Raw genomic sequence first — 27,346 nt, forward strand, 5'->3', positions numbered from 1 at the left:
AGGAGTTGTGTGGGAGGGTGGAGGGAGGAAAGGAGCAGAGAGATAAAGAGATCAGGAAAAATAAAAGCCCAACTTACTGAAAATGGGAGTATAGAGATGTCTCCAAAGGGACTACTTTAATTTAGGGAAGAGGATGTTTTGCAAATCCTTAGCATCAATTTATTTTCAGCTAAAACCAAAACTGTTTTCTATTTATCTTTTGCACATAATCACTCCTGAGTAAAACATGCATTCAGAGGTAAGGCCTGGCAACCCTTCAAGACAGATGTGCCAGATGATATTTTTCTGATCTGCAAGAGAAACTATTGAGCCTGGTGGTGGCAATTCACCCTTTGCTGGGAGCTGGCCCTGCTGGCATGAACCCACCTCATCCTGGGGAGGGAAATCCCTGTCCTGCTTCACCTGGGAGCTGTGAACCCTGCTGCTCACAGGGCTGTCTCAAGCAGCTTTGTTTCCTCTCTTTGCCTCTCCTTTTGCTGGTTGGGGTGTTCCATGGTGCTGCTGCTCTGAGCTGTTGACCTTGCTCATTTTAAGGCATTGAAACCTCTTCTCCTGCTCCTTGGGCCAACCACAGCAAAATGAGATTATGCTCAACATTTCTTGACTCTTGCAAGGTCCCTTCCATCCTTCCTTGGCCTAGTCTGCCTTTTGACTGTAACAGCCTCCCCTGGATGTCTCTTTAGCAGGTAACAAAGACAATTCCAGTTCCTAATGGAAGAGGTCAAATGGAGGTGAAGTGAAATAGATTAAAAACCAAAAAAGAACTGATGTCAGAAAAGCTGCTGCACCACTGAGTGGCATAACCCCTTTCTAAAACAGGTTTTTGGCTGTGATTTTCAATTCATTTTGCACTATTTTATTTTGATTTGAAAAAGGCATCCAGGTAGGAGAACTGAATCTGGGATTCAATTTCCAGCCCTGAGATTAAGTGCCTTTGTGACCACATCCAGTGGTTCCCTGCAGCCTGGTGGGGATGGCTCAGCACAGCCCAGGAGGAAGAATTCTCCCCAAAACAGCAAATTGAAACAGAAAAGTCTTTGATGCTGATTTTCCCTAGTATCCAAGCCAACTCATTGGAAAACTTCCTCACAGAATGTCCCCTCTGCTGCAAAGCACAGTCCTGAGCCATCACCTCTACAAGGAACTTCAGCAGATGGTCCAGTGGGGTGGGAATGGCCCCAAGTGCACAGATCTCACCCCAAGAACTGCCCTTAAAAGAACTCAATGGAGTTACCCTGGGAACGCATCAAGATAAAGGAAATTGGACCTTAAAATCAACCTTAGTTCTCCCTTTGCAGAGCAAAACAAAACAAAATATAATAATAACAATAACAGTAATAGTAATAACAACAACAACAGTGACGAAGAAAAACTGCAAGAGAAAAAAAAAAAGAATTATGGGTGGTTTTTATGGTCTTAGAAACCAAGAACGATCAAAGCTGCAAGGTATAATTTTTTTTTCCTGGAATGCCTTGCTTTTTCTGAATTGCCTGCACACTCATGGCACCTCTCAGCAGTCACATTAACACTATTGATTGTCTGCTTGGTAGGTAACAGGAGGAAAAATAAAACAGGCAAGAACTTAACTCTGTTCAGATTCCTCCAGTGCAACTGGAATGTGGGTAATTTCTTTATGGGTGATCATCACTTCTAAAACCTTCCCAGTGAAAATTCCTGCTGTGGTTTTCCTCTGTGTCAGTAACCAAAGCCACCCAGCCAGGCAGGGCAGGAGTTGGAGCCTTCCCAGCCCCTCAGAATGCTGGGGTGTTCTGTTCTTTGAGGGAAAGGCTGTGAGAAATGTCTTAATTTCTGCCTTTTAGAGCTGCCAACCCTCTAGGTTTATAAAGGCTCCATGCCAAGGCTGGCCTGTCACCCCCCTGGTGACAGCATCCCACCCCACGGCTCTGCAGCCAGGAGTGGATATTCCAGCTCCAGAACAGGGAATCCTGTCCCCACTTGCTGGTCCCAAGGAATTGAGAACATTTGTTCTTATAAAACCAAAAAGAATATTTGTTCTTATAAACCCAATAAGAATATTTGTTGCTATAGATCCAATAAAACCCAGACAATGCTTCCTGAGTCCCACCACACAGGACCCTCAATAGAAAGTGACCCTGGCTGAACAGGAATGGAGAGAGAAACAGCTGCCTCTTACAAAACCTGGAAATGCCCAAATAATTACTTCTCTCTCCCTCAGACAGTAAGTTCACTGCAGCTCTTCCCTCCATCTTATTCCAGTTATTCTTGAAGTCCTTTTTCCCCCTGTATTCTGCCATAGAGCAAGTCCCCAGGAGTAAACACTTGCTGTTACCCTAAAAATGCACATTTGCCATTTTTAGTTTATAGGTGATGACAGTAATGGAGTACCCAGGGTGAAACCTCAAAATACCCAAACCACATTAAACATCCTCTGCTCTCCAAAAGAGCTCATTGAAACCACTTCATTCCAGCTGCTCCTGCATAGGGTGAGGCAGGAGCTGTAGAGAGCTGAGCTGCTCCAGTGGGAACTCAAGGGAAATATATTTTGGATATTAGGAAAAAGTTTTTTATGTAAAGAGTGATAAAGTTCTGGAATGGCTGCCTGGGGAGGTGGTGGAGTCATCATCCCTGGGTGTGTTTAACAAAGCCTGGATGTGGCACTGGGTGCCAGGGTTTAGTTGAGGTGCTGGGGCTGGGTTGGACTCGATGATCTTTAAGGTCTCTTCCAACTCAGTGATTCTGTGTGAATTCTGTGAATTTTGGGACCACCTGCCAAAATTCTGTGAATTTTGGGCTGCTGGGCACAGCTCTGCCATTGGATGGCTGTGAAATGAAACCTGGGAAAGGTTTTACCCAGCAATGCTAACTTCACTCCTAGCACACTTCCACCTCATCCTGAGTGTCTTTATCTCTGTAAAGGATATCTTCTAAAAAGCTTAAAACACATCCTGCCAGTCATGCTGCTTTAACTTTACTGCTCTAGTTAGAGGTGTAATGTGGGGAGAGCTTAAAGAGATGTAACTGGACAGGTCTGTTTTAATTGTTCCCACCAGACCTGTGCTCCGTGACCTTGGACATCTACAGAGCCATAAATATGAGCTTTGATTGCTGTTCCCATAGTGACTGGCAGGAGAACACAGCGGAGGCTGGACTAGCATTGCTTCAAGCAGGCAAGCAGCAACTGGAAATCATTAAGTTCAGAGGCTCTGGGGACACTAATGTCACTGCAGGCCAGCCAACCTGGAAGATAAACATTGCTGGGCACTGTGAAAATGATTTTTCTATTTGCTTTCCACTGAGAGAGTGGACTAGGCTACACTTTAGGCACTAGGCATGGCAAATGAGACTGTGAGCTGTTCTGAGGCAATTTTACCAGTGCCTTCTGCTGCTGGAGGTGTCAGAGGCACCAGTGGGGCCTGTCAGGCTTGTGCTGAGAGCACTGACTGCTGAGGAGCAGAGCAGCAGGCACAGCTGATCCATGGGGAATATTTCCACCTGGAACAAGACACATGAGAGGCTGAACCACCCAAAGCTGCAGGGCAGCAGGATTGTCCCTGCTCAGTGCCAAAGCCAGCATGGTTATTTCTGTACCATTCTGCACTGTGCACTGAGGGCTGTCAGGGAGTTTGGTGTGGGAATGGGGCACCTCTGGCATCCCATTCCACATGGATCCAAGGAGAGGAATGCAGACTGCCCTGTAGCACTCGGCTCTTACTTTGTGCTGTGAATTCACAGCACAAAGAGAGCTCAAATAGCTCTAAATCCTCCTATTTCAATAGAAGGAATGGTAGAGTTTCAGGAAAAAGACAGGCACATGCTGGTGGCCTGAGTATGTGTAAAAGCAGCTCAGGATTGTTGGTATTGGCTGAGGGCAGAGCAGGAAAAGCTGAGCTGAGCTAATGGCAGTTCTGCTCAGCACACAGGTGATGGGGCACTGCCAGTCCATCCTCACAGCTCCCTCAGCTCCCCAGGGCCCCACACATCACAGCAGAAGGGAAATCACACAGGGGCAAACCCAGCATCGCCTACAGATCCCCCACCTCAAAGTTAAAACCCTCACAAATACAGCAGCTTCACCCTCTCTGGGAGTATGCTCAGGTTTGGAATGGAAAATACCTCTTCTGTCAACCAAGATAGATCAGTAATTACTCAGAAGGGAAGTAACACCAACTCTACCCATCCGTACACTTTGCACACCCTCCAAACGCTCCAATTTACATATTGAAACTCTTCTGAGTTTGGCATCATGTCAACTTTAATGCCAACAGAAGACAGATAAGCCCATAAAGCAACCAGTCCAAGGCATCCCTTCTCCCTTACCACATACAGCACTTAGACATATTTGCATAGATCTGCTAGAAAAGCAGGGTAATGCTGACATGTTTTGAAGCCAAGATTACATGGTTTTTTATGAGAAGTTTGGTGGCATGCCACAGGGAGACACTGCACTGTTCTCATGGGATAATTGATCATCCCAGTCTCTTCTCCATACCTCAGCCTTTCACTGAAAGTAGATCCCATCATTTTTCAAGTAGCTGAGTCAGATTTGCAAACTCTGCACATTCTTATACTGACCACAAGCACTTAAAGCATCAGCTATTTTACTTTTTCTGCATTTGGTTCCTCTATTTTTCTTTTCCATGTTTGTAGAAAATGCCAGAAATGTCCAATTCTTTTTTAAAAATTACCAGCTTGTAACCCCTTGATAATTTATACAGTACGGACAATCCTATTTGGAAAAATCAAGGATTAAAAATATTAATCTCTCAGGTGTTCAAACTTCTTCAGTTACTTCTTGAAATACAGACTAATAATAATTATTGCCTCCTCTTCTTTACTCTTAATCCATCTCTCAGAAAGTGCACTTCCTGAACTGTAGAAAATGACTCTTTTAAGAGGAATTTTGCGTTTTTCTGACTGCAGAAAACCATATGGAGAGTGGCTGATGGGTCCTGATGGATAACAAACACACCAGCAGCTTCCCAGAATACTTATCTCTGAAAAGAAGGGAGCTCTGCACAAGTGGCCTGGATAGCTCCATAAATCAATGCCACACCATTAATTCCTGACAGACACTAAAAAATTAAGGGATGGTCAATTTTAAGTATTGGCCCTGCATAAGTCTTGCAGTTGTTCTTTCAGGAGAGCCATAATCTCCATGTGAGAAGCAAGAGAACCATTATGGGAATTTCAGTCTGGCTTTTGAAGGCTGATTTTGCTTTTCATTGCTTTCAAAGTGCAGCCAGATGTTGCTTTTGTTTATACTGAGCTTTGTTTTTTTCCCCCTGGAAATTCAAACCAAAGGCAGCAATTATTTTGCTGTAGAATTGTTTATTGTGGGACAATTCCTCTGGCAGGTTGGCCAGTGCTGGAACCTCCCACAGCCTGGCCAGACACTGAGGGAATTGTGCTTTGCTTCACTGGGAAACTGGGAGCTGGCATCCAGCTGGAGGAGAGCTTCCTCAAAGAGATGGTTATGAAACCAACACTCTCTCTGGTATTGCATGGACACTTTGACAGACTGTGTGAGTCACAGAAACACTTTTCATGTGGCTCTGAGCACCTCTGCCTGCAGAGCTCCCATTTCCCTGGCAGTGATTCCCCTTTCAAGTCACATCAGCTCACAAGGTCTGATGCAACATCATTGAAAATGTGCATGTGTTTATCAGAGGTTACAGCATAAAATATGCAGCCACCTTCAAATATATTTCAGTCTGTGACAGCAAGCAGAGTGACTGAATATATGTCAGAGGTTTATGATGAACTCTGAAGTGTCTTCATTTAAAAGGAAGCATCCTTTTTTATAGGCATCCTTTATTGCTTGATTTATTCTTTCTATCTGTAACTAACCTCTAGACTCATAGATTTAGACTCCTGGTGTGATGTTGTTTGAATGCTGTGCACCTCAGAGCTCTGCAAAACCTTCTGACAAATTCATTGCTTGGTCCTCTCTCAGTGTTCAGCACAATGCCAAGGGATGGAGAGATTAAATGGTGCCCTACTGCTCAACTGAGAACCCATAAAATCAACATATTTAGTGGGTGTTATAGAAAATTTGTCACATGCTAAGCAGGGAAGAACAGGAAAGAACTAGGAAAGATTTAGTGTTCCATTTTCCATCTCTTTAGCAGTATTGCCCTTGATGTTTTCTGTAAGACTTTGTTGGTTTTTTTTTTGTAAAGGATTAAGCAGTGGTGGTGATGAGGAACTGAGCCTAAGTAAACAACCAAATATTTTCTTCTTGATAGAATCAGTTTGATCCCACACAGATAAAACTGAGCATTTTTGGAAGTATGCAGGGCACAGATGGGCCAAGGCCCAGGCTAAAGCAGCTTCCAGGTCCCAGGGCTGCATTTGGGACCTGGGTTGTTCCCAGATGTGCAGTTCCTGTTCCCAGATGTGCAGTTCCTGCAGGAACACAGTGTGACTGCAAGCACACATTTCCAATAATACTTTTTGAGTCGTTAGAGAGCGAATTTAATTTCAGAAACCTTAGGAAGCAATAATAATAATAATAATAATCTTTAACCTCTGGCATTGCAGGAGAAGGTACTGCATATTTCCTATCAAAATGAACAGCTTTAATAACCTTCCATTAATATCTATTTATACTGAAGGAAATTATGCAGAAATGACCAAGGGACACAACGTGCTGTGTAGGGCCAACATTACCTTGTGGCTTTATGGGAACTGTTCTTTGAATAAAGGCAAGGCTCTGCCTGCAGAATTCAGCCTATTAATTAGAAACACCAACACCACAATGGTTACCCAACACTGCCTAAGTTTCTGCAGTTCAAAAAGCTTCAGTGAATTAATCCAGTAGGATTTGCACCCATAGGTTTGGATTTGGAGAGGAGCAGGGATGAATTGCCCAAATCTCCTGGCACTGTAAGCTGGGAATGGCTTTTTCCACTGTGCTTCAAGCACAGACCCTTCTGCTCCAGGGGAACAAGAATTGATTATCTGGTATTTAGAGGTCTGGAGGCTTTAGAAAGAAGCAAACAGCAGTTATGAAGGACTTCATTTTTGTACCCTAAGAGGCTCTGTCAGAAATGTCATTTGTAATTAATCAGAAGTGTATAAACCAGGAAAGATGCTGTTAAAGGCAGTTTTTAACCCAAGGCACTCAGAACCTGTTCACCAATTTCTGTGCGCTTTCTGGGTGATCCTTCTGGCAGCATTTGAATTTCCCAAATGGTTTATAAAAAAAGCTTCCCTCTAGACAGAGCTCCTCAGTTGATTCTTCTAAGATATCCTGTTTTTCTAAAGAGATTTTTATTGCAATATGAATTTATTACAAGCCATTTCACATGCACACATTTTCACTCATACCTTTTGGGTCATATAAGAGAGAATTTAATTTCAGAAGCCTTAGGAAGCAATAATAATCTTTAACCTCTGGCATTGCAGGAGAAGATACTGCATATTTTCTATCAAAATAGACAGCTTTAATAACCTTCCATTAATATCCATTTATATTTATTACTCCTTCATTAAAGTTAAGACAGCAAATCCTTAATAAAAACCCCTAAATTGACATTTTACTTTACTTCTTTCTCTGTCTTTTAAAATGCTAATACTTAAGGAAGTGGACAGGACATGACATATTTTTATCACTGCCACACACTTCAGCACTAGCAGTGTAAACTCTGTGTCTTGCTTTTTTGCCCTTGTTATATCAAATATAAGCAGATTTTCTCTGAGTCCACTGGCAGGGAACATCTCCTTAGAGCAGCACATCCCCTCATTATCCAGCCCTATCAGCTGTTCTCCAGCTCACCAGGAGACCATTTCCTCTCTGCTTTACAACCTCTTTTATGATCCTTGATGGCCTAAGTTTGGGGTTTTTGAGTTTACTTTCCTGCTTGATTCCCTTGTGCCACTCTATAACGCATCCTCAGCCAGCCTTCCTTAATGACATGAAACCAGGCAAGAAGGCAGAGAATGTGTTTTTCTTTTTGTTTTGCAAAAGGCAAAAGATAACTCATGAACTGAGGTCACCTCAAGTGAGAACAGAGAACTGCAGCTGAGTTTCAGCTGGAGGAAGAATTGCCAGGAGGGTTCCAAGATCCCAGCACCCATCCCTGTTTGCCTAAACCAAGGCAAAGCTCCTCTCCTTCTGTACCTACTGTCCCCACGCTGAGGGTTTTGCCTCTTTCTGGAGAACTGCACAGTATTTCTGTGTTTTTCAGGCTTTCCTCAGGTCACTCATCCGCTTTTGGACTATTACTGTGGTGCAATCTCATTTCTGCTTCCTCATCTCCCGTATGGCCCTGAAGCCACACAGCATCACGTGAAGGAAAAGCTTTTAATGTTTTTTTTAAGGCTCTTCTATCCAAGGATGCTCTTGTGCAGCTGAAGTGAAACAGGGCATTATTTTCCTTGCCAGCAAGGTTGTGTGTGTGCGTTGGGGTGTGTATTTATAGCCCTGGGACAGATGAAATGGTGGCAGCCACTTTGGCCTTCAAACCAGCGCTCCACCTTTAACACGGTGCTTTCACAAGTATGGCCCCAAAATGCTCCTTTTTTAGTGAGTCACTCCAACACCAGTTCAGCTGGGAAGCAGAGCAGGGACTGCCAGCTTCAGAGCTGTCAGCAGAACCTGGGGAGGAGGCTGTGAAATCTAGAGATGAGAAAAAGGACCCACCTGGCAGCACAAAGGAGCACTTCCATCTCCTCCCTTCACAGGACACAAGGTGTCAGAGGGGTCAGCGACCTCCTCCAGGCAACACTGCTGAGCCCAGGAAGGGCAGGGCAGCCCACAGCTGATGCTCACACACTGATAATGGATTCTTATCACTCTAGATAAAGTAGAAACCAGGGGAGCAACTATGGACTGTACAAAGAATGGCCAGGTTTGGCTGCTGGTCATTTTTAGGAAGGGATTCTCATAAGCCACATGCTGATTCCAAACACCACACCAGAGCTGGCAGTGACATTCCTTCAGTGTGAACTCGGCAATGCTATTTGGTCAGAAATTATCCCAATTCAAGACAGCCAGAGGTGCCCCAATAACCCAGGGGTTAAATCCATATACAAGAGAAGCAAAGCAGTGGCAGTCACCACACATGAAAAAGATAAAATCAATTCACGATGAAAGGACGTAGCTAGTCCTGTTTGGCCTGAAGAAAGCAACTCTATTCCACATGAAACAAATTCAGAATAAAGATTCCGTAGGCATGGTGAACATTAGTCATTTCTCTTAATAAATATATAAAAAATACTGCTTTCAAAAGGAAGGACCCCACTGTAGTTGTGGATGCATATTTCCCTTCTCTTTAATAAGGTTATGCAGCAGCTATTGATTCCTGACTACTGCCTGAAGTACAATTAGTGTATTTGTAAAAATGTCCTTTTTATTCACAGGGGACTTCTGCAGCTCCAAGTCCCTCACTCAAACTAATAAACATTATTGCTGTGGCCCAGCCAAACCCTCTGGCACCAGAAAAGGGCAGCAGGAAACAAAACCCTGAGGAGCTCCTCACTTGGGCAGCGAAGTGTCTGAACTGTCCTTCCCTATTTGGTACCAGGTTAATGAGAAGTCTGTGTTAAATGCCTCATTTTCAGGAAGCTGGTTGTGCACTGCTGCAGTTCAGCAGGTGAAATCCCAGCTGTGGCTCCTGTGCTGGGCTCAGCACAGTGGGAACAGGGAGCTCTGCCTGCAGACAGCTCCCAGGCTCACAGGTGAAGCCTTGGCAGGGAGATATTCCTTCTCAAAGGCAGGTACTGACTGCTGAGTAATGCAGAGATTTTTATTTTGCCTGCTTTGCTCTTCACTTGGGGTTTTAGGAATATGTGATGCACAGCTGGAGAGACGTATGAAGGGATAGAGAGAAATATTAAAGAAAACCAGGTATTTTTCTACCCAAAAGCAAACATCGTGCTCAGTGGATTACATTCCTCTCATTTCTTTAAGATAAGAACAGTGTTCAAAGGAAAATCTCCTTCTCTTCTGAGCTATTCAGTCATTTTGAATATGATTACATCCTAAATATCACAGTATTTGCAAAGGATTGGGATCACAGTGATAGGTGAGTAAGGTGCTTTCCTTGCCAGTTTTCTATTTACTTCTGTATTTCATGCTCAATGCCCTCAGTACAAATAGCTCTATCTCAAGTACAAATGTTATGATAAAAGAATGGTTTTTGGGCTTTTCACAGAGCGTGACAAATGCAGGATCCCTGAGCAGCAGCACCAACTGATTCCTGCTGCAGCATCTCCTGACCACCCTAAGGAGCAGCAGCTCCAGCCAGGCTCTGCTGCAAGGAAAACATTGAAAAAAAAAACCCCAACGATTTCCTTGGCTATCTCTCTGGATAACTGTCTAATGATTGCTTTTAGAGCACTTATGGCTGCAGGTAGTCAATAATCTGCAGACTTTTTCATAGTTGGAACCCCCAAAATGGTACTCAGAGCCTGGAGCCCAGGCGCCAGGGCACAGTGTCACTCCAGAGCATGGCAGTCCTCCTAAACCACTATCAAAATGTAAATGAAAGGCAACATTTCCTATAAACATCTGCATTCCAGAGGCCAAAAGGTATTTTCATAATTTTCTGTAAGATCTTCCAAAAATACCACCTCAGACTAACCCACTCGACAGATACATCATGTTAGATGTGTCACCACATCCCTTTAATCAGTGTGGAGTCAATATTCTGTATTATATGAATAACTAATTAGTTTCACAACTTATTTCCACAGATGTCATTGCAAAATCTATCTGAGGAATGTCATCTGCACTTGAGAGAAGGACAAGCATTGTAATTAAGTATTAAGCCATTTCACCAGTGTGAGTCTGCCATGGAGTGTGAAATGGCTATAATTCACATTTTTAAGACCTTGCATTTATTAGCATCTATTTTCTACTCAAGGTTAGCAGTGTACTGCACAGAGAGTTAAAAAAAGCCAAACAAGCTCACTTTTTTGTTATTCAAATGGATACATCTGCATGTCTGACTGTACAGGTTGGTCACAGGGATGGGGTTTCTCTCAAGTCCCAGAGGATTTCTGGCTCACACACCTCTGTGAGCAGCACTCAAAGGTCAGATGGATGCTCTGATTATGGAGCAAGTGACATTCTGCTGTTGAAAGCTAATGACAAACCTGGGCACAAGGCAGCAGGCAGGATACAGATCTTGTACACAGCAAAGGAATTCAATCTGAGATAACAGCCAGGACTGATGATTAATATCTCCCAGGAAAAGACTTTGTTTGCATTAGGAAACCCCCACAGAATAAATGCAGGGAGAGAATAATGAACCCAGCTGTTGGGGTTTGCTCAGGGCCCAGAAGAGTTAAACTGGTCTCTGTCTGGAGCCATTTCTCCAGTTGCAATTGTGCTGCTTAATTATGTGCAGAGAAAGATGAATCTTGAGTATCTTCCCACATCTTTTGGTGCCACAACCAGCAAATAAGAGGGGTATTCCCACTGCTCTCTATCCCGCAGGCAATGCTGCTTGGCAGCAATTTCCTGTAGAAATCTGCCCTTTTATTCCCCATTCTCACTCCTGCACTCACCTGAAGGGCCACAAAGCTCTGATGGAATGTGCTGGCTACTGCAGCCACAGTGCCAGCAGCACGGGGGACAGGGGGGCCTCTGGGAAGACCCCAGCACACTCTTGAGGCTGCTTCACCACCAATTCCAGCTGCTTTGCCTTTTTTACTGAATTTGTTTTCTACTTCAGCAAGACACCTTTCTGCCAAACCTGCCTTCACCATCCATTAGTCCTCTGTGAAGAGGATCTGCCTGTGGATAGATGCCATCAGCAGCACTGGGAACAGGGCAGAGCCATGGTTTATCCAACTGGGATAAGGGAACAGCGCAGAGCCATGGTTTATCCAGCAGGGATAAGGGAACAGGGCAGAGCCATGGTTTATCCAGCAGGGATAAGGGAACAGGGCAGCGCCATGGTTTATCCAGCAGGGATAAGGGAACAGGGCAGAGCCATGGTTTATCCAGCTGGATAAGGGAACAGGGCAGAGCCATGGTTTATCCAGCAGGGATAAGGGAACAGGGCAGAGCCATGGTTTATCCAACTGGGATAAGGGAACAGGGCAGAGCCATGGTTTATCCAGCTGGATAAGGGAACAGGGCAGAGCCATGGTTTATCCAGCTGGATAAGGGAACAGGGCAGCGTCATGGTTTATCCAGCTGGATAAGGGAACAGGGCAGAGCCATGGTTTATCTAGCTGGATAAGGGAACAGGGCAGCGCCATGGTTTATCCAACTGGGATAAATGAGCACAGCCCCACTAACACCTCTGCATTTCCCTCCTGGTCAGCTCATCCAGATTGAGGCTTCACCCACTGAAAACAGGGAAGGAAAGGACACCAAGAGCTAAATCCACCCTTCCTGGTGTTGGGTGTGAAAAGAGAAGACGACCATCAAGAGAAGGTTTGCTGGGGTAAGAAAAAGGAACAACAACCCTCCTCTCCTCCTTCTTGCAAGAGAAATACTTGAACAGATGGAAAGCCCCAGCAATCAACTTCTTCCTTAACTCCAGTCCTTACGTCCAGTGGTATAAATACACCTTAACGCACCCAGGAAGCTGTGGAAAGGCTGCCTTTGGCTTGGGAGGATTCTGGCTTGTGTTTTGTAAGAGACCAACAGGCAGCAGATTTGAAGGGATGTCAACAGGACAAAATACTAAAGTAAAGTGGCTGCAAGATCAGTGTGAATTCTGCTCTGGGAAAGTCTCTCCTACAGTAAGTTTCAGGAAGCCTCAGCTGCCATGGGAGAATTGTTAAATCAGATGTGGTGTCCTCAATCAGAAAATGAGGTGATGAGGATTCAAAAGCAACTCACCAAAGGGCACTAAAATGAGCCTGAAGTTTAGAAACCAAGAATCTGGTGTTTCCTTTCAGTTGTGTATGAATAACTTTGTGTTGGCTTTAGTGGAGATGCTTGTATACATTCAACCTGTCTGAAAGTACCTGAAGATAGTTATGTTTGTTACAGTCTGAAGGTAAGCTCATCCCAAGGAAAATCTGTTGTCTTTTAAGCTGGTAGGACTATCACAATTATTGGGATTGCACTGGTATAACAGAGAAATAAATGGCATCCCTGCTGGTAAAACAATCAGAAAATAACACCAGCGCTGTACAAGGGTTCAGTGGTCACCTCCCTCTTGCTGACACCTCACAGGAACCCACAAGTGTTCACTGTGAAATAAACAGTGTTTCAGTATCATGTATTACTCTCTATAAATGACTTTCATTTCTCACCAATTACTTCCTCTTTTATACCATTAATTTTCTGCATTTCCTCTCATTTCTCTCCTCTTAATCATTATTAATGTAATTGGTTTTAGACAGAAATATTATTTTTGTACCTACTTATCTATGGTGCCTTGTGAAACACAGCTGACACAAACCTTAACTTGGTAAGAACTCCTGTTTTTCAAAATGAGTCTTGTTATGTTAGCTCAGCACTGTATTTAAATTGTTTTTTGTTACAATAGGTCTCACTTGGACTATTTGGATAGTTCAGTACTCTACATGGTGAGGTGGAATTGCACTAATAAAATCAAGCAGCAAGCACATTTCATCTGCCATTTCGTGCTTTCAGTGGTTCATAATTAACTTTAGCCAAAAATTACCCCTTTAAGCCCAAGGGATTAATTCTCCCTTAACTATATTTGTGCATTGTAGAAAAAACAGTCATCCCCTGGCTTCCTGGCCTTGGATGAGCAATTTACTGCATTTTCAACCTACAATATCTGTGCATGAATTCCAGGTGTGTGCTTGCCCCTCATGGAGTGAATTTCATGCTGTCTGACTTCTTTTTATTTAACTCTGGGAACAGAAATACCCTAGAGCAGGTTTCCAATCTGCAGCATGAGCTGGACATTTGTACTTCAGGCAGCTTTGTCCCAGCCCCACCCCATCCCCAGCTTCCAGCACCTGGCACTTTAACAGCATCCTCCTGAGACTTTTATCTTCTATTTCATCACCCACCTTTTAATCCCTTCCCCTCCAACTATTTCCTTCTTCCTTATTCACTGGCTAGCCCAGACTTTATCCCTCACCTCTGCAGAGTGCTGATCTGGTGTTTGATGGACAATTTCTGTTTGCATCTCTGGCATGTATTTGTTTTTTTGGAGGAATGTAAATAGAAAAAGGCAGGTGATTCCTGCCAATGTCAAGGAGAGGTTCTCAAGGCAGCCTCTTGACAAGTTACCTGGGTGCTGCTCAAATAATCCAGTGAGAAAAGGTCATATTGAATTCAACTTTTATACATAAGCAATCACATTACCATACGTCAAAGGCACCAACCTGCTTTAAAAAGCATCAATGCAGATGAGTACAAATATTTCAATGTCCAAACAAATCTCCCAAGCCCTCCCTCTAAACTATTTTGGGACGATACCAGATGGCAATGCTAAACATCTCAAGTATTTAAAATTAATTTGGATTTGTTTGCTTTCCTTTTTACAGCTTTTGACCAGTTTAGAACCCAACAAACAACAACAAATACATTCAGGAGTCTACAATATGTAGAAACATGAAGAAGTTCACAAAAGTAAATCAAAAATTTGTCAACCCTCTCTAGTTTTTAGGTCATTATTAAAGAACATTGGTCTAGGTAAGAAACATGAGCTGTTAATTACACTCTGAATTAAATTTAATGAGCTCTGGCATTCCTAGCACAGTGGACGCTGAGCAGGAATATCTTAGGGATCCTGAGTCTGTCTGCAGCAAAGTCCAGCCCAGTGCTGGCTCAAACCAGCACAAAAGCAAATCTTGGAGCCTTGAGAGGGGCTCAGCATGTCAGGAAAAGGCTGTGCACATATTCCCACTGGGATTCTCTCCTAAAACACTGCAAAAATGTTTTTAAAAGGACACTGAGCCAAGAGGATCACCAGGATGATGAGGAGCACCTGGAAGAGCAGCTGATTTACCCATAAAGCTGAATGATGAAAACCATTCACAGCCAAAGGGACAGAAAGCCTGGTGAGAACAAGTGTCCTGTCACCTGGAGATGTCAGCTGTGGTGACACAGGTGTGACTGCAGGCCTTGGGCACATGAGTGGCACGTCCTGTCTGTCCTGCCAGTCTGTCTGTCCAGGAGAAGAGGAAGGCGAGGAGGACACCCAGCTGTCCTGGCTGCCAGCAGTGACAGGAGCAGCTGGTCTCCTCTCTTTGTGACAGCTGCCACCTCCTTTTGGAATCTCACAAAAGAAGAGGAGCGGGCACTGACAAGAGCAGAGGGAGGAAACCCCAGTGGATCATAATCCTTGCTTTAGGATAAAGATGGAGGCTGGTGGTGCCTGGGGGCACCTGCAGCAGCTGAATGTGCACTTTCCACCTGAGAAATTCAGCCTAAGCAGGAAAGAAAGCACTATTTATTGCAGAAAAAGGTCTTTTAGAGGCAAGCCAGCTACTGAGGGTGTGATTTCACTGCTGCTTCCCCAGCCATGTGTGACAGCTCAGGGCCCATCTCATCCTGCCCCATTTCACTGCAGCATCTTTGTAAATAGGCAAAAAGGACACCTTATGCACACACTGTGCTATCAAAATAGGAAGGAAGCAAAAAATCTCCCCTCAGAGTGAGATTATTTTCACTATTAACTCTGTACTGCCCCCAAAAGGCACCGTTTTACCTAAGAAGCAGCCAATGATCCAACATGGAGAGAGAAATGGATGGATCTTGGTCTGGGGAGCAGCAGAGCATTTGCTCTTGGAAAACCTTGCTTTCCCTACACACTGCCATCACTGGCTCTTTTCTCCTCAGGATGCTGTTACAGCATTTATTTTTGCCAAGATAAACTTGTCAGAAGCACACAAAGTATTTTAGCACTTTCTGGGACCTTTTTACCCCAAGCTAAATTCTATTCAATAATTTTCCTTTAAAAAAAATACAAAAACCACAACAGATTTTAAAGGATTTTTTTCACTCAGTTCACTAATTTGAAAGGAAATCAGTTACCTAACAGCTCTCCACATAAAACAAGTGAAACAACAACATGAATTTAAAGCAGATCAAATATACTGAATCAATCTCTTGCATGGATACTGCCATTAATTCATTTCAATTTCATTTAGCTTAATTTGCTTTGGAACAGAAGCATAGTCAATCAGGTTAAAGCTCTTTCAATTCACATTTTTCCCCTCCAATACCGCATCCTACACTTATTTGGATATTTTTCCTCCCTTCCCATTTTAGAAAAGCCTTAAATCATCATAAACTTGGACCTAAATCTCGCATCTCTTTTGCACTTCTCAAGACCTGGTTTTGTAAATTTTGGTTATTGTAAATTTTGGAAATGTTGTTGGGTATTTTAACCATGATCTTGCAGTTTTTTTGGCTTTTTTTTTTTAATGAAAATGTCAGTAAACATGGGCTGTGCCAGAAAGCCTTTGTCACCTGGAGGTCACCTAGAAATCCATTTGCTGGTGCCTTTGCTTGGCTTTTCCAGGGAATTGGAGAGCCTTGCCCCAGCACTCCCTGCCCTCAGTCTCCTTTCCCCACACCAGCCCCTGCCCTGCCAGCTGCATGTCACAGTGACTAAACAGCACATTTGCTCTTTTTTTAAAGGAAGCAGACCCAAACTGGGAAAACCACGAGGCAGGGTTAAAGTCCCTGCCTGGAGGAAGAGAATAAACTTTCACCACAAACCCAAGCACACTTCCACTGCTCCTGTCTGACAGATGATCCCCGGAGTGGGAAATGGGAACAATTAGAGGGTTTCCTGGGGGAAACTGAAAGGTAGAGACACACCCAAGGGAAGGCAGGTGGGATATTCTTTATCTTCCCTGGTGACCTAGCTGGGCCATAACCATCCCTGGTATCAGAGCAGGGGATCCATGAGAGGTGCTCTCTCATCTGCAGTAATCCAGCAGCGCTCGTGCTCAACCTCAGCTGGCTCAGGATTGCTCCATCCCCAGCCCTTTCCAGCAAAGGAGAGTTGGCAACCCAAGATTTAAGGACAAAATGTCCCTCTGCGCTTTTTAAAAATTTTCTTTATTTTTATATTTCTCTGTCACTGTCATATTTTCTGGAAAAATCCCTTTGCCAGGATTTCTTCTCCTGGGAAGCTGAGAAGCCTCAGAGAAAAAGGAAAACAATATTATCTCATTTGCTTCTCCTGTGTTTTGCTGCTTTGGAATGTGGTTTGGAGATTGTTTATCCAATATGTGAATTGTTTTGACTTAATGACCAATTACAGTCAGGCTGTGTTGGGACTCTGGAAGGAGTCAGGAATTTTTCATTATTATCCTTTAGCCTTCTGTCTGTATCCTGTCTCTATTCTTTACTATAGTTTTAGTGCAGCATTCTTTAATATAATACAAAATCATAAAATAATAAATTAGCCTTCTAAGAACATGGAATCAGATTCTCAATTCCTCCTCTGTCTGGGGAACCCTGCAAATACCACACACACTCTCTCTCTCTCTCTTTTTTTCTAAGGAAGGATAATTTGAGTATTGAGGCAAACCCCTACAGCACTCTTGGTCAGAAGATATCAGGAGATTCAGTCAATAATTTTTTAGACCATATGATTAGTATCTTTCCAGAGGCTAGTGATTCAAGTAAAACTGTAGTGCCACATTTTTTAAAAATTATTTTTAAAAATAAAGTAAATATAACACCCGGCCTTAGGTCGAGGGCAGAGCTGTTTATTCCCCCGTGGCACAATGCTGTCAGCAGTGGCATCTCTGCAAGTGCCAGCAGTTACACATGTGCACAGCTGTGCCCTGTGTAGGTCAGGGAGGGTTTGCAATTCTGCAAGTCAGATGATGCTGGAGAACATTATCCTTTTGCCTGCTGCTACTCCCTGTGATCCAGCACAGCCTTCAGCACCTCCCTGCACAACCAGGAAAAGATTATTCTATTTTTTTCCCAAATGCTAAGCCCAGGGTATGCAGAGCACATTGCAGAGCAGAAATGCTGCTCTCATGACCTGTGATTGCCTTTAATTTGGTCATATCACATGTAAATATGGCAGGTCCCTTCTCTTCCATGGCATCCTCTCTTGTGATGCCTTCCAAAGAGAATCCCCAAGCTCTTATGCAAAAGCAGAAACGATGCCCAGCAGTAAGCACAACTCCAACAAGGCTCCACTGAGTTACCATTAAACCATATTCCAAAGTTTACCTTAGTTCCTTGAAGGGGTCTGCCCTGACATTGGGAGTTTCTATAGATTTAGGGAACACTGTGCCTTCTGCTCCTGAAATCACAAAACAAAACAGAAGACAAATTGTAAACATTATGAGCTGTTATCAGGGGAGTGATTGTCAAATCACATCTAGGTGCAATTTAACCCATTGCCTGACCCCATGCCTTTCTTGCACATCCCTTCTGTTCCCAGAAAAGACAAACCTTGTTCATCGGCAATGGGTTGCCTTGATTGCACGTGGGGTTTGCCTGTAATCTGCACTTCTGGCTGGAAAAGCAGGTGCTTGCACCCTGACTTGGGGAGAGTCTGCTGACTCAATTGATGCAGGGAGCTTGGGAAAGACACCCTTTGCTAACCAGGCATCTAATCCAGCAGCATCCCTCATGGAAGAACATGGATACATGTCACAACATCATTTCTTTCACTGGGCTCTCAGAGATACTCAAGGGAGAAAAGCAGATTTTGACTGGATCCCTGCAAGCACCTCTCCAGTCAGGCTGTGCTCCTGGCTGGACAAAAGGAGGGAGGTGCAGCCTCATGCAGGGCAGCACAAGCAGACCCTGTCCCAGTCAGGCCTGGCCACCAGTTCAATGTGTGAGCCACAAATTATTTGACTTCTGCTCATTCCTCCCTCTCTCAGAGACAATGGGGAAGCTGAACTGCCCCATTTGCTGTCTGGCTTTAGACTGCTGGGTACTATAAACACCTTGTCTAAGTTCCAGACCCCTGCAATCCTCTTCATGGCCACCTGCACAGCCCACATGGGCCATTTCACCCAGCCATCCCTGAACTGGGTTCATATTTTGTGACCAACCCTGCTCTCTCTTCTCTAGAAAGATGGGCTCTCCTCACATCACTGCTGTGAGCCAAAGCCCTGCCACCCTCTGCCAACCCCTTCCACTGACTGTTCTCATTTAAAATGTGCACCTAAGCTGAAATGGTCCCATTTCATCTTTCAGCCACTGAATCTTCTCCAGTCCTTGTGTGCCAGCCAGCCTTGCATGAGGAGACTTTAGTCAGACACTGATGGTGACCCAACTCCCCCAGCCTGCTCTGATTCTCTGAGAAGTTCTGAGCTTTCTGAATCAATCACTGTGAAGCAAATCCTCTGGACTTCTCGCTGCTTTATTTTTCCTGAACCTGTTCGACTTTTAAAATACTCTGTTGGAGCACAGGAGTCCCCAGGTGCTGTCACTGACTCTCTGCTGCAGAACATCACGTTCCTGCTCCCACTGAAACTCCCAATTAAAACACAGCTGAGAGTGGCACTGACTGCCTCACACACAGAGTGTGTGCACTAGAAATTAATGTTCCTGTTCTCCAAGATATAGCTGCCAAGCCAATGAGCAAGTATGACCTATATTCTTAAATTCAGACCTGTGGTCTTGCCTTCAGACACACTGTGAACAATTAGTCACTCTTTACCTGCAGTCATCACAGCATTTTCAGTGTCAGCATGCAGACAGCACTGGTGGCATTTTTTTATTTCTTTAGATTTTAGTCTGATAAAGTTATTGGTGCAAACTACAGACCCTGATGGAAACTTTTACATGTACAGTTTGAGAGCACTTCTAACACATGCTGTTGTAACTGTTCCCTGTGTGCAGTCTGAAAGTCATCATTACAGAATAACAGATGTTCTGAGATGGTCCAAAACGTGTCAAGACAACATCCTGCTGTAACTGCTGCCATAAGTGAGAAACACCTACAACTGCAGTATGACTACACTTTCTTTGCACTGTAATAAATTAACTAAGCTGTCCCAATGTGCAAAAGAAAAGAAATCAGAATGAAAACAAGCACTCTAACATTTATAAAAAACTAGCCAACTCTTTTTAACCCAGAAAAAAACAAAGTAAACTGAAAGATTATAAAAGCAGCCTAAAGTTTGAAGGTTTATACTTGGGGATTGAAGTTGATCCTATGGCACAATACAGATACTGAGCTTTTAACTTTACTATAAGCTGTCATTGTTACAAGTTGTCATAAGCAGCTGTAACTTGCCAACCATGAAGGTTGTTACTATCAGATCTGCCCTCTCTCAACAGTTTCCAAATGATTTAAATCTCTGCTTTATCTAACACAATTGCCTTGGCTCTTGGCTTTGCAATGAAATGTAGCAAAACATCCAGCCTGCACTTATCTGCATAATAGAACAGTGATTTTTGAGGGAAGGAGGATGAGGAGGTGCAGCTGGAGAGATGCACCCAGATATCCTTGTACCCTTTCCATCCACATGGCTTAAATGGTGACTTTATGCTGGGCATTTTAATTCATTTTAGACACCTTAAGTTGGATACTCAATGCAAACTCAAAATAACTACCTGCCTGTAACCAGAAGTGTTTGCAGAATAAGGAGAAATTATAACTTATTTCTAAACTTGGGGTTTTCGAGGCTTTCATTTTTTAGATTAAATGCAGAAGCAACTTTGGAACCAAGGTGAATGAAAACCCTAATGCAGTCATGAAAGAGCTGGGTATTTGTTCTTCCATTTTCTTGCTTTCCCTTCCTACACAGTTCTCAAACCCCCCTTTCCTACCTTCCTTCTTGCCAAATCCATTAAAAAGTCCCTCATGCACTGGGAACAGGAATGAGATTTCCAAACCCTTCTGTTTCTCTCATTTGATCTGAATTTGAAGTGAATGCTACCTGCCTTGATAAGGCTTCTGCCTTGCCTGTATAATTCATATTCTCCTTTAATAACACAGAATGTCCCAAAGGGCCACCTGTCTGTGTCACTGAGCAGGACACCAGCCACGAGGGGATGCTGAGGGACCAGGACTGAGACATCCCTCCCTTGGCTCTGGCTGTCAGCAGCTCAGGGCCCCTTGAATTGGCAGAGAAAGTTTATCAGAAACACTGATAACCTTCCCTCACCTCACCTAATCCTCATCCTAAGTGTCCCCTTTCTGTAGCAGGGGGCTGATGGATGAATTAAACACTCTGGGGAAGTTCTCCCTGTGGTTTCACCCCACTGCCTGAGGATTTCAGTAAAGAACCATCCTCTTCTTTCTGTGCTATTGGGGATTTTCTGGCCCTCCAACATATCCCCTTCCTCCAGCCCCCTCAATTCTACACTGGAGAGTCTCAATCTCTGCCTGGGGGATCAGCAGCTCATGAGAGGAAAAACTGCCTTGGACTAATTCAGCTCCACTGGATATTTGTGTCAAAGTTTGGCTTTTGGCCACTGTGGAAGTCCCCAGCCAGGCTCTGACAGCACCAGTGTTGGATGGGGTTGAAAGTGAAGGCTGGAGGAAGTGACCTCATTTAGTGGTTTTAGAATCACAGAATCACTGATGTTGGAAAAGACTCTGAAGATCATGGAATCCAACTGTGACTCAAGGCTTTGGCTAAAAAAGGAAGGAAAGTTTGAGGGAAATGTGCTGTTGTCACTGAATTGGGCTATTCCAACTCTGCTGAGGGAAACTGGGATGTTATGGAGTAATAAATGATTGAAAATATGAAGTCCAAGGTCGTGTGCTTAGAAAGTAGTAAAAATTTCTTCTACGTGTTAAATGTTTCCAAGATATAATATCCTTGGATAAAAGCTGAATTCTGCTCCTGATTTATGGGAGCGTGACAGACTCAAAGGGAAGGCAAACACAACATTAAACTGAAAGGCAAGAAGAAAGTCTAATAGGAACATACACACAAAAAAATGAAACCACATTATTTTAAGAATCATCAGTGAATCCCCAAACTATTGTGTGCCCCCCCCTACTCATCCCCAGAGAGGAAAAACTGCCATGACTGCACAAACAGAAATCTGTCTGTCCTGTAAAAGAAGCCTGGAAGGAGCTGGCTGTGCAGCTGAGCAGCAATGTGTGCTAAGGAAGGATCCTCATGCTGTGCACAAACCCGTCAGGAGGGTAAATAACACAAAGGGAAAAGAACACCAGCCCTAAGCCAATGTTTATATGAGAGCCAGTGCTTGTATGAGCAGCAGTAAACTGGTCCTGAGTATATCTGGGAAGGAAAGTGAAGGTTTTCTAAGCCAAGAGAGGAGCTACAATGGGAGCAGCTTTTCAGTTAGATGGGACAGACAATATGACAGATCTGACAAATGCCTGACTGGAAGATCTGGTGTCCCAGAACCAAGGGGCAATATTTTCAGGACCAGCAATTTCCTTTTGGTCTTGCATTCCTCTAGTCTTATTTTCACTGTCCTCTACCTGAGAAATTATGGGTTTTGGCAAATGGTAATAACAAACAGCTCCAACAGGTCAAGAATCAGCTGCTACAATCTCCCTTTTCAATCAAAGCTGCTCTAGTCCTCTTTTACTGAGTATAAAGCCAATATAACCTACATTTATTATTGTACAACACAGTTTCTGCTTCCTGAATTATCAGTTATTAAAACATTTTCTATCTGCCACAAAGACACATACAGAAAATTTCTATTTCATTGTAAAGCACTATTTTTTTTTTTTCATCATATGAGACTCTCTGCTGCTGAGGGTGACTTATGTGCAATCAGCCAAAGACAGAAGAAAACAATAATATCATTAGAATTTAAACACACTGTACCGTACATCCCTAGGCAATAAATTATTATTTCTCACAGTATTATATCAGAGAGGCTTCTATTATACTGATTCCCTCTTCTGACACTGTGTAATTTACCACCGATAAATGTTCATAAACAGTTTGACTGAAAAATCCATAAAGCCATTTCAGCTTTATTTTAAGTCCCATTTAATGTCCCTCAAAGATGATTTCATCAATGTGTTTCCATTAGCTGGTTCTCTGCCCAATAACTTAATTCCATACAATCAGTCAGGAACTTATACAGCATATGACAGGATCAACCTGAAATATTTTGAATCACCATAAAGATTCACTCAGAGAGTATTTTGGGGTTTTGTGGCTTTTTCCCCCCTTGCAGTGCACAAGGTGTGGGGTGTCTAAGACCCCTGTATGTGCTCACTTCATTCAAGAACAGAAATCAGAAGTCTCATGGCAAGAGAACATTTCCAGTCCAGTTTTAGAGTTTGGAAATGGAGGGGCACCAATGCCCCAGTAAAGAAGCAAATCTCAGCTGGAAGGTGAATCTCAACCAGCAACAGCTCCCACCAGAGGAACACGGGAATCTGTGCTCAGCTTTTGCAGCTGCCTCCTGCTGTCCCAAGTGCCTGAGCTGCATGTCACTGTGCTGGCACCTTCCCTGGTGCCAAGGGCAGTCCCTGCTCCCTGTGCCAGCTGGGACCCAGCACTGTGCCAAGACTGCACAAACCCTGCTCTGGGCTTCCCCTGCTCTCTGCTGGGACAGAGAGAAAAGGAGCCCAAATGCAATGCAATGAGAGGTTATTTTAGACTGATAATTGATGCTGCTGCTGTCAGGGGCAGGTGACAATCAGCTGAGCAGCTCTTGGGGATGAGCAGAATGCAGGGAGACATCAGGTTTTCACTCAGGTGCAGATACACCTGGTCAGCTATTCCCCACTTCCCTCTTTCTTTTCATTTCTCTCCCATTCTGTATTTTTTTGGTGATAATTACAGACCTGCAGCACACCTTTCGTGTTGTATATCACTGCTTCCAAATTGAAGTGGGGGGTCTCAGAGGCCTGTGATGAACCTGGTGATTAAGTTTGCCTCAGTGCATCTTCTCTTTAATGTCTGCAGGACTGTGCAAATGAAGGGGGAAGGAGAAGGATCTGCTGTGATTTTTTTCTAGCTGGAGTCAAGAGGCAATGCATACTGTGCTGTTGGTCTCCATAAACTACTTTTATTCCCCACTATTATTGATCAGGACACATTCAGCAATTTGTTCATGAAAACACCCATCTGAGGAGTTCTCTCCTCTGCAGGTCTCATCAGGATAATATGTGACAGTCTCAGAAAGTGTGTGCAAACAGATGCCCAGGAAGTAAATCCAATACAATGCAGGTAAAAATTATTTGTGACTGCTTCTTCTAATTCCAAGCTTTAAAAGCCTTATTCATCCTTAATTTATGTTTTTAAATGGGTGAGCATGGTAATTGCTGTTGCTCCCCTTGAATCCCATTAAATCTGAAATCAATAAGAGCTCTATTTCAGGGTCCAATAATAGCCTGGTTAGGTTAAGCCAGTGCATTGAACAAAAGCCATGAAGCTTCATTCAAGTTTCTTTCCAGGATCCTATAAAAACAGCTCATTGCAAAGGTCTGTCTGTCTTCCTTTTTTGTCTAAGTGTTGGGCAGCTGTTCTTTTAAGGGCCATCAAAAATTCCTGAATAATGAGGGCAATAATGAGATCATGTGCAGCATCAACGAAGTGTTTATAATAAAAAATGTAATATAATTAAAAAAATATTCTATTTCTTATTACAGATTATTTTTAGCCCCTGATCTTGGCACTGTATGCACACAGGGAGTGAGCCAAGCCTTAGGCACTGGGCTGGGGCTGGGTTAGGACAGACAGGAGCTCCTTGTGACTCCAGCCCTGCTGGGTGGAGGAGAAAAAATTCTGTCTCAGAGCCCCAAGGAATCAATGGAGCCTGGGTTTTAAACTGGAAAACTTGCAAACAATGAGATGAGCTGCAAGCCCAGAGAGGAGCAAGTGGGTCATTAGTGATGTATGTGCCTGCAGTCACACCATCTCCACCAGCCTCCCTGGCACAGCTCATTTGTCTGAGAACACAAAGGGAAGAACAGAGCAGAGCAGACAGGCTCACACCCAAACTGAGAACAGACACAGGAAAAAAGGTTGCTACAACTTATGCTGACCTCTAGATATTTCCTTCTTGACTAGTTTTGGGGTCCTTCAACACTTTTCCTGCAGCTCAACAATAGCAATGTCATCACTGAATTCCTTTGAAGCTCCTCTCAACATTCTTGTGCAAACTTGCAAAGGAACTCAGGGGAGCACCTGAAGTGGGAATACACAGTGGAAATTTATCATGGAGAATATTGTGTGAGCTTCAAACAGATCAGCTGGGGAGGACACTTAGGAAATAAAATATAAATCTGCCACACTTTTAAACTTGATTTCAGTGTTTGGTAAGGGTACAGTATGTTTCTTTCATAATCCTTGTGACATTTAATCAATATTAATCTGATGGTGGATGATTCCTCTCTTTCCTTAAACAGGATTAAGGGAACACAATCTGAACACACATTTCAGCCTGGACTCGAAGCCTATACACTTTACATAAATGCTATCCTTTCAGCCTGGAATGTACTTTAAGTAAAAGCAAACACAAAGAAAACTCCTCAGTATCTCTCTCTCCCAACACAGCTTGTTCTTGCCAATAAAAAGACAAATTTGCAATCTGGGTGAGTGGATTTTGAAAAAGGAGAGCAATCTAAGTTGGATTTGCCATTAAAAAGGATGGAAAACAGCATCACACCTATTGCCCTTAAAGCATGGGAGCTATCTGAAGTATTCATTCAAGAATTGGTAATTTTGTTTCTCCCCTTGCAGAATGGGAGAAATACTTTATTTGAAAGAAAACATCCAACAGTTTCATCTCAACTACTGGGGAAAAAAAAACCAAAAGCACCCTAAACCCACCCAATTCAACTAAATCAGGTTTCTTTTCTATACAGTTTTTAAATTCTCTGCCAATGCTGATTACAGGTTAAATCAGTTTGTGACCTCTGCTTCTTCATGGACACAGCAACAGCATGATTCCAGCTGAGAGGAAAAAAAAAACCAAAAATACTTGTGGTTTCAACCACTGAGAGTAAACATGTGCTTTTGCCCTCTTTTACTCCTTAATTTGCTAAACATAATTTTTTTCCATAATCACAGCTCTGCAACGAGCTCAAGGAAATCTGCTCTGCCACACCTGAGAGCTAAAGACAGTGGGGGCAGTTTCCAGCCTGGCAGTGCCACTGCTAAACCCTGCTACCTTCATTTGCCAGCACATTTCCCTGCTCCCCTTGTGTCATTCCCCATCCCTTTCCTGCAGCCCAGCTTGGCAATTGCTCCAGGACTGCATTAGTGCTGCTGCCTCATTACTTGTGGGCAGGGAGCTCTGAGCACTGCAGGGCTGCCCAGAGCAGCTCATACATCTCCAGCAAAAGGTCAAATGCCTGTCCCAGCTGGCAGGGGCTCCTTCCATCCCTGGCTGAGAGCACAGAGGAGCTCAGGAGCAGCCCAAGCAAGCTGGAGCTCATTTGCAACCGGGTGAATCGGGAAAGGGCTGCGGCAGTTTGGTCCAGAGGCACACAAGACATCCCAGTGAGGTATCCCAGAGAATTCTCTGTCCTTTGGGTTAAAGACACCTTCCCCTCCGCTGCCTTTGTAAAGGAAAAGGATTAGAGTAGGAAAATGTCTCAGTTTCATAAAACATGAGTATTGCAGCACCATGGCTCTTTCAGAAGGCCACTCACAGACCTCTAACAAGGACATGTTTGTCAGGGCAATGTCCAAAATCCACACTACAAAGACTGAAGCTTGGCATTTACCCTCAGGCATAAAGCTGCAGCAGACTCAGTGGTGAGACCAGAAAGTTCCATTTCTTCTCTGGGTCAGGCCTGATTTCAACACTTGGCTACCAGAGTTGTTCCCTCTGCCACAAACACATCAGCAAAATCCCATTTAGAAATCATAATGGCTGATGTAAAGGGCAACCATGCATGTTCTGATCCATAAATAATCACTGCTGAAGAAGGGCACATGCTATAAAAATGGGTGGTAATTCCTGGAAACTGTTAAATTTCTAGCTTACCCCACCCTCTGAAATGACTGATACCAGTCAAATACCTCTGTGGGTTATTTAGTGAAATGTAACTAGTCTTGCAGCCATTAAAGTTATCCTGCTGTAACTACTGCAGCAAGTAAGAGCTGAAAAGGACATGCCAAGAAGTCCCTAAAAGTTTAATATGGGGGAAATGTGAGCAGAGTCCTCTAACCAGGCTGGCACTGCAGCCACAGCTCTGCAGGGCTCCAGATCAAGCTGATAATGGAACCCTGAAAATGTTTGTAGATGCAAAGCTTAGGGCAGCTGGGGCAGCTTGCACAGATGTGTCAGCTCAGTAACATCCACATTAAATCCTGCTCTCCTCTTGAACAGAGAAGGATATTATTGCAAAGGCTTTTTTAACCCTTCCATGAGGAACAGGACACAGCACCTTGTGTTCCACAAATGCAGAGCAGGTCCCCAACAACAGCCCAAATATTGTCATTTAAAAGAGCTCTCTCCAGTCACAGACTGACAGAATGATTTGCCCTGGAATGGACATTAAAGGTCATTTTGTTTCACTCCCTTGCCACAGGCAGGGACATCTTCCACTAGACCAGGTTGCTCTGAGCTCCATCCAAC

General features: G+C 43.7%; 1 protein-coding gene across 3 annotated transcripts in view; it reads right to left on the reverse strand.

Annotated features, from left to right (window-relative positions):
• Positions 1 to 27,346, reverse strand: part of SGCD (sarcoglycan delta) — a 306,084-nt gene that overhangs the window by 21,651 nt on the left and 257,087 nt on the right. For all 3 annotated transcript variants that reach the window (XM_058034848.1, XM_058034847.1, XM_058034849.1), the window contains one exon: positions 18,077 to 18,149. In XM_058034848.1, the coding sequence (XP_057890831.1) occupies positions 18,077 to 18,149 (73 nt within the window). The remainder of the gene's footprint in view (positions 1 to 18,076; positions 18,150 to 27,346) is intronic.

Source organism: Melospiza georgiana, chromosome 15 (assembly GCF_028018845.1).
Source record: "Melospiza georgiana isolate bMelGeo1 chromosome 15, bMelGeo1.pri, whole genome shotgun sequence".
In the NCBI taxonomy this organism is placed as follows: domain Eukaryota; kingdom Metazoa; phylum Chordata; class Aves; order Passeriformes; family Passerellidae; genus Melospiza; species Melospiza georgiana.